Source organism: Pezoporus occidentalis, unplaced genomic scaffold (assembly GCF_034315485.1).
Source record: "Pezoporus occidentalis ecotype Australia unplaced genomic scaffold, CSIRO_AGI_Poc_V1 ctg8, whole genome shotgun sequence".
Classification (NCBI taxonomy): domain Eukaryota; kingdom Metazoa; phylum Chordata; class Aves; order Psittaciformes; family Psittacidae; genus Pezoporus; species Pezoporus occidentalis.
The window spans coordinates 9,861,038-9,873,459 of NW_026916158.1; the positions used below are offsets into that span (position 1 = coordinate 9,861,038).

Here is a 12,422-nt window from a genome sequence, read left to right on the forward strand (position 1 = left end):
TTTTATCAGAGTGAAAGCCTATTGCATGCACATATCTCAAGATGCCATACTGGTTTTATTTCTTTTTTGATGGCTTCGTGTGTAACAGCATTTCAGCAAAGCTGTCCAACCTTCCTTCAATGATACGGCTATCTGGAGGTTTTCTTCTTTATTTGGAGGGCCCTTCTTTATTTAAAAATAGACCCATTTGTGATAATTTTGTACACTGTACAATGCAATGCTTCCATTTCCTGCAGTGTGCTAATGAAGAAGAGAGAAATTTGCTTTCCCTAAACTGAGACAAAAATAGAAAAAAAAAAAGAGGGATGGAGTTCAAACTGCCTGACTCTGAAGCTTCTCTTCTTATATCTGATGGAATTGCCTGGGGAAGAGGTAAAGAGTTTAGCTGAAATAATAGTCACTTTTACAGGTAACTCCACAATTCAGATTACTCTTGCCATTTCTGTTTGTTTGTATACATTTATCTCGCTTGCATTAGCCTAATATTACTTACACTTTTGCATATAGTAAATACATGCTGCGTCTATTTTTAAAAAAGTTTGAAAATTAGCTACAGAACCAGCTGTAACCTTGTTTTCTACTTGCACATTGAAAACATTGGTCCAGTCTGCAGACTGATAAAATATTAAATACAGATCATCAGGGGAATCTGTAACGACTAAACTAGGCACCCAGTGTTGAATTATCATCAATTTTAAATGTAAAATTATAGGTGGAATGAAGCATACAAAACTCTAGAACATACTGTAGAACTGCATTTTTATTAAAGGTTTAAGGAGATAATATATATCTTGAGAATGAATCTGAGTTGCTTCATTGTTCACTGGAACTCCATAGATAAAAAGAAGTTATATGGTGAGTACAGTAGGGATGGATAGGATTAATTCCCCTCCCAAACAGGGCTTTCTGAAAAGCAGAAAGCAGAAGTCCTTGAAAGAAGGAATTTCCTGATACATTGACTACTATTGCCAGAAACAGAATGAGGGACCACTCCCTCCCGTTACAATTTCAAAACTATATTAAATGCAATATGTAGATATGTAATGTTATCAGTTTAGTTCAGCTGTTATGTCATGCTGAGGTTTTGGACAACTAATGTTGGCCAGCAACAGACCTCGCTCTGATTTGTACCCCTGGAGTGACTACATAAGGGTCCAACTTTGAACCCTCCTGAGCACAAAGAACATAACAAAGGAATCCCAGAATGGTTTGGATTGGAAGGGACCCCAAAGATCATCTAGTTCCAGCCCCCCGCCATAGGCAGGGACACACTCCACCAGACCAGTCTGCTCAAAGCCCCGTCCAACTTCTGACACAATCACTTCATTGATATTCAGAAATATTTGCTTCATATTTACAAAACCATACACCAGTTTTGACTCACTAATTTGAAATACTTAAAACATGCCTGAGTTTCAGGTGTGCAGCCCACCAAGGAGCTCTCTCTGATATGGGAACTGAAGTAGTTCTGACAATGCACCTTCAGGAACACCTTATGGGATGTGGCAGAAAATGTGACACTTCCTTCTTTCAAAACATGAAGCTTTACATTCAAATGTTTTTATTTCCTAGTTGCTAGTTCAGGTCAGTATGAACTTCCATGACATATCCTGACCCACTTGGGTTAAGCAGTGTTTTGCAATATCTGCTCAATCTGGCCACTTGGTGGTGTAGAATAATAAGATATATTTCTATATGTGCAAGCCAAGAGCATATCACAGATCCTAAACTGTCTCCCTAGGCCCATCTCCAGACATGTTATAGAACTTGTAATAGAAGAGTCAAAGGTAGCTTTTGCTGCATGACAGCTGCTGACACTAACAACCAGTGTACAGCAAAATGCCTTGCAGCAGCCACACAAATGCATGACAAGAAAATGGATGGTACAGGTATAAGAAATATGGAGAGTTTTCTGGAATACACCAAAGTGTTAGATTTCCGAAGAGGACAAGAAATTAGTACGGTTGCTACGTACTTGTGCGTTCATTTATCACTGTAAATACTGGGAAATATATGAGGGCAAGACTCAAGGTCAGCTCCTTAAGCCTTGACTGCTCCCCTTGAGCTACAGAGAAAGAAAGGAAGGAAGCCCTGCAGGGGAGAGGAAGATTTCTCTGCAGATTGCAGAGCCTTAGGAATAATCACAGTCTAGGCACATTATAGCCTGACAAGTAGCAGAAAATCACCTTTGCTCCCTACTTCAAGTGATCTCACCTGGATCCTCAGTACATGATACTAATAGGAGGCCTTGGCAGCTGTTGCTCCCTACTTCAAGTGATCTCACCTGGATCCTCAGTACATGGTACTAAAAGGAGGCCTTGGCAGCTGCTGTGTGGTGTTAGTTCTGTGCAGACCTACTGCTTGGAAAGGGTAAGTGTGTATATATATATATATATTTTTTTTTTTTTCTTTTTTCCCAGTTTAAAAGGAACTTTTCCTATTATATTCCTATTTAGATCAGCTCAGATGTAGATACCTGGGTACTTAAGCTCTCCAATACAATAATACTGAGACTAAAAAGCAAGATACAAAATAAGCTACTGCTCTATTCTGCATGACCTTTCTTATTTTCTCCTGAGATTATAAAAGGAAGTGATGTTTGTAACTGGAATAAGTAGGAGGTAATAATTTTAATGCAATTATCCTATTTGTGAACAAAATAATAGTAGTTAATTTTTAAACATATCTATATAGCTTAAGTAAATGTAAACAAATTACTTTGATGTTATGGAGACACTTGGAAACCATTAGATGATGAGAGATGAACACAACTCCAGAATATTAAGCAAAAATGAAATTACTAACATCAGGATTTAGTTATATGTAGACTAGCCCCCAAATGGGGCAAACAGTCATGTTATCTCTGCATAACACCTTGATGTTGCTAATTCTTGCAGTGGACTGGCTAAAAATTTCCTTTATGCATTTCACAAGTGAACCTTAAGTGCACTGAGAAGACGCTCTTCTGTCCTGCCTAGCCCTTCCGGATTGGTGATGGGGTATGTCTACTGTCTTTGCTCAAGTTTCTGGGTCATTAGCCTATTGCGAGAAAGGAGAAGTAAGTTTCCTGCAAAGAAAATGGCACCTGTACTTAGAATACATTTATTACATTTATTATCTGTGCCATGGTTGCATGCAGGTAACAACTTTCTGCATTGTACTGAGATTGCTATGCAGTGATAACAAGCATTTCTCATTTAACGGCAACTGCCACATAAGGTCATGGAAATTGCTTTACAAACCTGAGCTGAGTGATGCACAGGGAAATGACAAACCTTTTAAAATGACAAGACATGCTCAAGAAAACAGGTTGCTTGCTTGCCTAGCAAAATCTTGGGCTGTGAGCTGGTATGAAATAAACACTAGTCAAAATGGATATGCTCTACAAATCCCAGGAGGTATGGGAGGCCCCACTGCCTGCGATAGCCTCATGGCTGAGCCATTTGGAGACAGGATAGGATAGCTGGAACCGCTTGTGGCAGAGATGCCAGGAAACTTCCAGAAATCCATGGTGTGTGCTTGTTCTGAATTCTCCCTTGGTGCTTGGCCTGTTCGCTGGTGTTTGTGTTTTATGCTCCCTGGGTTAGGGGCGTGTCTTGTACTGTCAGTGGTTAGATTTTCTTCTGCCAGACGCGGAGAATGTGAGTGTTGAAAGCTGCCTCTGATCTGCCCCTATTGGAGCCAGCTGTTGTTTGACATGTGGACAATCTCAAATGGTAAAGAATAACATGTGTGGCCCAGAAATAACAGCCAGTAGACACAGTCTAACATCGTATGGTGGCATCAAATTAAGTAATAGGCTGTGTGGACTTTCCTTTGGGCTTTGATCCCAGCACTTGTCGAAGCTCCTTTCCTAGATGCAGTTTATGCAGCGCTGCTTCCGCAGGGTTGCTCTGGGGAGTCTGGAGATCACAAAAACAGCAAAATCTCCCGGATCCCGTTTTCTTCCCGGCCCTGGGCAGCGCGTGCTGCCCGTGCCACGCGCTTCCTGGCAGGGGGCGCCCCGCTGCCCGCCGGAGCCGCCTGACCGCGAAGCAGCCCTGGGGTGGTCAGGCGTGGGGCGGCGGAGGTGCCGCGCAGGGCTGGCTCCGGGGCTGGGCGTCACTGGTCTCTTCTTCGCAGCTCCCAGCCTAAGGCAGTCCCGCGGCTCTGACCCCCGGACAGCCCCCGAAATAAGGGTGCACAAATGCGCCTCCCTGGCCGGGAGAGCTCTCTACGTTTTGGGGAGCCGCGGGGCTCCGGAGGGAAGCCCGGTGCTGACGGGGGGTGGGGTGGTCCGTTGCCATGACAGCAGGTTTCCCACTCCTTTTCTAAGAGTATTTTTTTTTTTTTTGGTGTGTGTGTGTTGTGGTTTTGATGTGTTTTTTTTTGTTTGTTTGTTTGTTTGTTTTGGTGTTTTTTTGGTTTTTAGTTTTCTTCCCTTCCAGTTTAGGAAAACTGAAACCATTAGGATGGAGAAACAATATAAACCTTCATCTGTTTTTCCAAGAGGAAACCCAGGCTGGATACAAAGGCAGGTTGCCCTGGTTTAGAGGCACTCAGCAGTGTGTCCCCAACCCCAATTATTACTACAGCTTTCCTTAGTGCAACTCTGTGATTTGTAAAACAAACCCGGATTTACAAACTAACCCAAATTATTCACCTAGCTTTCGCACACTGTGTTTTCAAGTCAGACCAGAAAGGGACACGCACCTGAACTTTTACAGGGGGCTGAGGTTCACTACTTGCAGACCTAGTTTGCTTTTCAGATGATGGATTTATCTAGATTATTTTATGTCTGTTTAATATGAATGTCAAAAAGCTGAGTCAGCTGTACCCCAGCTATTAAGATCCTCAAACGTCTTCCTCCTTAATGCTTGCTTACCCCTACTCTATGCAGTCAGATGAATATGAGTTGTTTGTTCTGGCAGAGGGACAGACAGTCTGTTTTCCCTTACATGTATACAACTAATTTCAAGTCACTAGTGTTCTAGCTGGTGATAAAAGAGCTATCTTAAGCTTTTCGCAGAACACAGTGACACTGTTAAATCAGCACAGGATTTTGATTAGCAGAAGATGAGAGCTATACAGCTTAATGAGAAAAAGAGACAAAATCTCTTCTGTACTTAAAACTCCAGTTTCAAAGCAAATAGGTGGCAATATTTTTGTGTAAGTTAAGAATTTTCACCTTACTACTGATTCAAGGCTACTCAGTGTCAGCAATAGCCTGCGCTATTTGAGTAAAAAAGAGAAATTGCTTTCATGCCTTATTGCTCATTTGGTTAGACCTTCTCCTGTGGGTGCAGCTGTGGGGTCACAGCCCGTGGGCTTGGTAGGCTCTCATAACTCTTCCTTCAGGAGCTTTGAGGCACACCCTTGGGTGCATGTTCCCTTTCTAGCACTCTTGTTCTTGAAAGCAAAGGATGGTAGTTTGTCTGCTCTGTCTTTAGAGGCAGCATGGACCTCTGAGGTTCTTCTGTGACTTATACATACCCTTGCACATACATGTCCTTTGTCTTGTCATTTATCTCATCCTTCCCTAAGGTAGAAGTCATAGAATCACAGAATAATTTGAGTTGGGTATGTTGCCAGGAAAGTTGAGTTCTCCTTGGCCTCCTCCAAGAGCATTTTCTTAGTTTAGGGACAGAAGCGAGCCCCTGACTTTCCATTCTGGTTATTGGTGATCTTTTGATCAGCTGTGACCATGTGTCCTTTGGCAGGGTACCTCTAGTAGCTGCTATTGGATGCTGATCCTAAACCTAAATACCTTCTAATGGCTAAGACTTCCCAGTAACTTCTAGATGAAATTTATGTATAATGCATTTATGGTCACTTCTTCAAGGGCCAAGATGATCTTTCCACTGAAATAGGCTTTCTCCCATATGATGTTTAAATCTTTAGAGTGTTTGTCAAGAACAGTCCTCTATCAGAGATACCTATAGAGAAATATATTTACTAGCTGACATCTTGGCGAAAGTGTTTGCAGCACTTCAGAATTCATAATTTGCAGATTCTATGACCCCACGTTGGTGTTTCTAGGATTGCTTTACAATGCCAAATGGGCTTAGGCTGCACTTTACATGGTGGCATCCTATCACAGTGTTAGCCCACAGGAATTGCTATTGCAGCTGACAAAATTCAGAAGTGATGCTGATATGGGCATATTGGACTCCTCGCATTAATTCAGATGTCCTTGCATTTAGGCTGCTTCATGTGCTTATTCTCCTGCTGTACTAGTGAAAATTACACATAGAGGAAATAGAGAGATGTTTAAATTACAGTTGACCCCACTCTAACCTACTACTTTCTCTGAACCAAAGAATTCAGTCTGGCATGTCCTCAGAGACAGAATCTCTGGGGTGATAGGTAGGCTGAATTAAATGTGGTTATCCATGCTGCTTGTGCCAAGCAGAACTGTTCAAAACCAGCCACTCATGTTCACTTGTACGGTGTTCTAGGTGTATTTAATGGACTAGGCGATAACATAAAAATCGCAAGGGGTGGGAAGGCAAGGGATACGTAAAAGCAGAAAAAGGAATAGAGTGACCTTTTTCTCATGGAAAAGGCAAGCAGAAATAAATGATGGCTTATGCTAACAAAACCCAAGTTTGTCTTTCCAGAAACTGCAACTGAATGTCTGTGCCATGGTCTTTCTGTAATGACTGGAGTACATTCTGCACCATTAGTGAGGTTCAGCTAAGACCAGCAACTCCACGGTGATGGTGGAAGTAGTGCTAAGCTTAGTTTAACACAATCTGCAGAAGCAGCTCTGCACAGTTGCTATAACACTATGTTAAACTAGGCTAAACTCTGAATACTGCTATAGTCACTGCTTTTGGAATCACTCTGGATTCAGTCTGTCAGAGTGTTCCTCTCCTTTACAAAATATGTAATCTCATTTATAAATCTAGCCCCCTGAAAGATACTCAGTGTGGGGGGGAAAAACAGGCTGACAGGGTTCCCCTGTGCCTGCTGATGTAGTAAACTTACTGATTCCTTATCTGCGGTAACACTAACCACAATTTTGGTTTTCCTGTGGGGTGTTTTTTGTATGTGTTTTGTTATGGTTTGTTTGTTTGTTTTTAAATCTTATTTATGAAAACCTTCTTAGCTCATACTGTCATCTCAAATATGGGCCTCTATATGCGTTGCTGCTTAGGAAAGATCAGTGTCTGAGAGGGTATTGTTTAACTTTTATGATTGTTGTTCTAAAAATCTTCAACCTGTCTTTCAGAGGAAAGTCCTCTTTCCCCTGCAGCACCCGAAACAATTGGCTTGTATTGAGCCTGTTGGGCTCCAGTGAACTTTTGGGTTTAAAAGTGTCCTAGACAGAATTCTCTCCCCATCACAAAGCAACTATGCTCTTCTAGCATAGCTCTAAAATGTGTGGCTGATCAGTGGACCCCAGCTGTTGATGATTCAGAAGGTGACAATTTCTCTTTGAACCAATGCTCTAACAAGATTTGGGAATAAGTGACTGTTATCAGTGAGATATAACCCAACCCTACCCCACCTCCCTCCTCCTCTCCTCCTCAAAAAAAACCCAACCAAACCCAAAGGTGGGTTTACAGACAACTGAAATATTCCAGGTTTGTCTGAAATTGTATTTTTAAGGAAATCTGGAAAAACTGTTTCTTTGCCTTTGGGAATAGATTTCTTCTCCCTATCCTGACCTGTGAAAGCTAGGGAGTCCTGCAGAAATAAAGTGTTTGTCCCAGAGCTTTTGGCTGAAGTCCAGCAGAGAAAATAGTTCATCTTCCCAAATTCTCTCTGTAACTCTGCATATCTGCTTGGATAAAGTCATCTTCCACTCCCTGTACAAACTAGTTTTCTGCTATTTTAATAGCTTCAGAGCAATATCACTAGCATCCATCTTAAATGATAAGCAGAGTGACCCTTTCAGTAGCTTCCCTATTTGCACTCCCTGTTCTGCCATTAGTTAGCTAATGATTTGTGAAATATTTTGTGATGTACCTTGAGGTCTTTAGCTTAGCAGTCCTCTGTAAGTGTCTAATGGTACTAGTAATGGTGATACATACCAAGCCACCATTGCATTTCCTCATGTATTTCTTTCATTTAAATATGTTAAATGGTTAAAAACTTCTGCTGCATGTTGAAACTTTCTGGTTTTGGCAGCATTAATGGAAACATACAAGCAGAGCTTCCTCTCGTAGGCTTTCCTCCTGCCAGCAGCTCCCGTTCACACCAGCAATCTCATCAGCTGCGTGCAGGCTAAATTTTGCAGCATACCACAGTGTACCCGGAGATCTTGATTCTCTACCCACCCCCATCCACTCGGAGCCCACCTGAGGTTCAGCCCAGGGTTATGGGGAAACCAGGAAGGAGAATATGCTTTTGTGCATGTAACTTTTGCCCCACGGCAGCCCAGGGACCTGATCAGGGTTCACCCCTGTGCCTGAGGAGGAGTAAATGCTCTTGCATGCATTAACCTAACAGCAACTAGGGACAAAATTGGGATTATTCATGCTATGCCAACTGGGAAGATTGGAGCTCTGTTGCAAGTGAGATCATATACACAAAGCCAGCGCAAAGCTCCTACTGACTTTGAAAAAGCCTGGATATAAGGTGGTATCCTTACTACTGAGAGCTGGAATGAAAGAGATGTAGATAAACCACTAGAAATACACAAGCAGTGGATTACCTTGCAGCTTCAGAGTATCTCTCTAAGCACCTAAACACAGCAGCTTGGCGCAGGTGATTCCGGAAATAAGATGGGTTCAAAATAATGCTCCTTCAAAAGATGAGAGAGGCAAGTTTAGATTTCTATTCTGTAAACCATTAAAAGCTACTGATAATCAAACTGTAAGAATCATACTGTGCACACTCTATACGGGTCAACACTGTATGTCTCAAATGTAGTATGAACTCTCTCTTTCCCTTGACAGCTGTGATATATGAACAACATTATTAAAATTTTTATTGAGGTTGTATCATAAATGCAGTTTCATTGGGGTTTTGTGTATTGTTCTAGCAAAAAAGTTACTGTGGTAATATTCTGTATTGCCTTTAGCTTGTAGGAAGCATGAGCAAAAATGCTACAGTACAACTTCATGTTAACTCCTAGCTCCACAATCGCAGTTGTCTGATTATCTACCTGGAAAAACTGTATGTAGCATGTGTTTTAATGTTAACTTGGGAGACTTGTGAAATACTTTCTGTACAAGTGGTAGGTTCTATGTTGGTGGACCTTGGCATGTTTCTTAGACATTTACCTTTAACAGATGCAATTCCAAGTGTAACAAATTACAGGCTTTAAGTCAATATCAGAAAGAAGAAGAAGGCTAAAAATAGCATAAGCTAAGCAGTTAGATTGGCAGGCAGGGTAGACTTCTGATGTGAGCAGGGGGAGGGCAAGAGAGACAGTTTCTACATCTAGTTAGTTCCACTTCTGAGTGGAACCAAAGAGTGACTGGCTTCTCTGGTCAGCACTTCTCCTGGTGCTTGCAGAAAAGGTGCATACAGTGTGTTGTAGGATGCCAAACTTAATATTTATTGTTGCATGCATGTAGAAAATGTAGAACTCAGAACTGTGCTTTCACAGTCCAACACTTGAACAAATGCTCAGAAAACTGTATTGACAGAAAGCTTTACCCTGCAGGAACTACCTCTCTGGGAAGAAGGTGTGGGATTAAAAAAACAGTGACAAATGAATATCATGTAATTTAAGACATTACTGGAAGGAGTGCAGACCTTAGTGACTGAGGGCGCATCTAAATACTGAACTAAAATACAGTGTATGAAACAGCATGAGATGTTAAAAATCAGGTTTTCTAATGAGAGGAACGAATCATTCTTAGCAATAATGAAAAGATAATGCCAACTGCAAACATGGCATGCTGAACATGGTTCATGTCTGAAGTTTAGACAGTACTGATGGTCACCAGAACTTAATTTAACCAAAGCAAAGTCATCAAAACGTCAAATACTATCAGCATTTAATGATTTGACCAAAACGGTAATATCCATGAATGACAACTACTGCTTCTGCAAGCTATTTTATGAGATTATGGTTGCTGTAAACTGTAGTCAACAGCTGATAATAGTAATATTGATTTTTTTCCTTCCCCCTGCTCCCCAAGTTATCTGCTCTACCACAGCCAAGCAATAGCACTATGAAAGAAAAAAAATAATAAAAAAATCAATAATTCTCTGGTAGTTAGCAACACATTTTCTGTAAGTCTTTGAGCAGGATGTGCTGTGATACGCTTATAACAAATATAGAACTGTGGCAGATTTTCATAGGATTAGATACTGGCTCTCTGTTTTCCATCTTGAGGTTTTTTTTTGTTTTTTTTTTTTTTACTAGTCTCAAGAAGTTCAACTGCTTCTCTTGGTCTATAAACTCTATACTGAAAAGTATTGTAGCATGCCTTAATAGCTTGAGCAAATATCAAAACCCTAGCTTTGACTTCTGGCAGTCTGGTTTGATGTTGCTAGGCTGTCTGTAGCCTATACGCTGGAAATAATTGCTGCTGTATTACTACTCTACCCAAACCTTTGCTATACTGATGCAGCTGCAGTTTACTAGCCTTTATGATGAGCTGTTCTAATTCAATGCCAAGTGTGCACTAGAACTGTGCAAAGCTATCCCTTTGGCTTTTAAACCTGAATCCGTGTTTCAGGTAATTTTGGTGAAAAGGCAAATAAAAAACAACCCCACAATCCTGAATGAGAATAGGAAGGAAAGGAATTGTACAAACAAAGGTTAAGAGGAAAACTCTAATTCCAGGAAGTTCTCCTTCAAATTGGAGCAGATGGGGGGCCCATCTGGCGAGGCAGAAATGTGCCAGGCTGTGCATAGTGAGAACAAGTCCGTGCTCCAAGATCCACCTCCAGCCATGAGCAGTCTTGATACTAGGCTGGTTTATCCTGTAATTAATTAGGAGGGATGTGTTTCAAGAGGGAGGCTTGACAGAAGAATTAGGAAGGGAAGAAGGTGGTGGACACACCAGCTGCAGTACAGTCAGGACAATCTGTGTGTGCAGCAATTTGTGCCATCAGCAGAAACACTGGTCCTTTGGTCTTTTTACTCATGTGCTGCCATTGGAGCTTCAGGTAGAAGAAGTTTCAACAGGAAATGTCTGAAACTGAGTAATTCTTATTTTGCCCAGAGAAAACTTCTAATCTGCAAAACTGCAAATAAAGTCACTACATCTGAGGATTAAAACTTGTGTTCTTGCCAGGTTTTGACCTCATCTGTCAAATGACTAGACTAAAGTAAACTTGAAATAGATTTTCATTTATTTTTCATCTTTGCTGTAATCCGAAGACTGCCCTGTTAAAAGCCTTTCGTAAATCATTTGGTCAGTTTTTCTCAACAAAACAGTCCTTAAGTAATGCTGTATATCAGCCTCTTTTGACATTTTCATTTTTTCATCTTGACATCTTCTCTTAAAAATAATACAGTGTTTGTCCTATTATCTTTTTTTTTTTTTTCAAACTGTGAGGAGGGGGAAGAAGTCATCAACTCTCTCACAATTGGAGTATGCGAATCAAAGGTGCCTGCGTTAGTTTGTGGTTTTCTTTCCAAGTTTTTCTTTCAGTCTTGCTGCCTGGTGTTAAGAAAAGAGGTGTGGCAAGAATCACTTTGCTTCTTGTCTAAGGTGCGCATCCTGTATCAAATTCCTTCCTAAATGCAACAGGGATTTAACTCTGACTGACATGAGAAAGTGCCTCTGCTACTATCCACCACATAGTTCTTGTTTGGGCTTTATAGGCCAAGAAAAAGTCAATGAGGTGATTCTGTAGATGAAACAAGTGTAAAAAAAATACTCTTCACCTCTAAAGCGGATAAACTCATTTTTCTTGCTAGTACTGTGAGTAAAAGATTGTTTGTTTGTTAGGAGTGCATGCAGTTATTTGAGTAGAGTAGCAGAAGCTTCTTCTTTTTCTGTGTTTTCCAAGCTTTTCTGTGACACAGTGTGATCTTTACAGAAGCATTTTAATAGTCAATTGTAATTTACTATTAGGAATTGGGAGGTCTATCAGAAGTAAAAATTCAGTGCTAAAGCAATATGTGCCTCTGCAGAGAGACATAAAGCTAGAATGGGCTAAAGGGCTGGCACATCCATCTGTCACTGTTACTGAGTACAGATGCAGTTGCTGAGGTGTTCTTCACCGCAACATTAAATACAATATCAGTACAAGTAATGTCAACTAGTATTCAGCAGAGCCACATATTCAGTTGGTGTAGACCAACACAAGAGTTTTTATCTTCAGTGAATACTGTTGATTAGTACAGTTGATGATCCAGCCCCGGTATACTCTCAGATGAACCTGATGAATCCTGTGCAATTACATTGAACCTCAACTTTTTTCTTGTTTCATCTATATGGCAGGGAGCTTAATATCTGCAATGTAGTTCTAGTCTTACATCTGTTTGAGTCTGCCATACTCTGTTCTGTGATCCCAAGGGCTGGTTT

At 41.0% G+C, this 12,422-nt stretch overlaps 1 protein-coding gene across 3 annotated transcripts in view; it reads right to left on the bottom strand.

Annotated features, from left to right (window-relative positions):
• SPATA16 (spermatogenesis associated 16) overlaps positions 1 to 12,422 on the bottom strand; it is a 98,857-nt gene that overhangs the window by 44,274 nt on the left and 42,161 nt on the right. For all 3 annotated transcript variants that reach the window (XM_062603036.1, XM_062603033.1, XM_062603037.1), the window contains exon 4: positions 8,642 to 8,731. In XM_062603036.1, the coding sequence (XP_062459020.1) occupies positions 8,642 to 8,731 (90 nt within the window). The remainder of the gene's footprint in view (positions 1 to 8,641; positions 8,732 to 12,422) is intronic.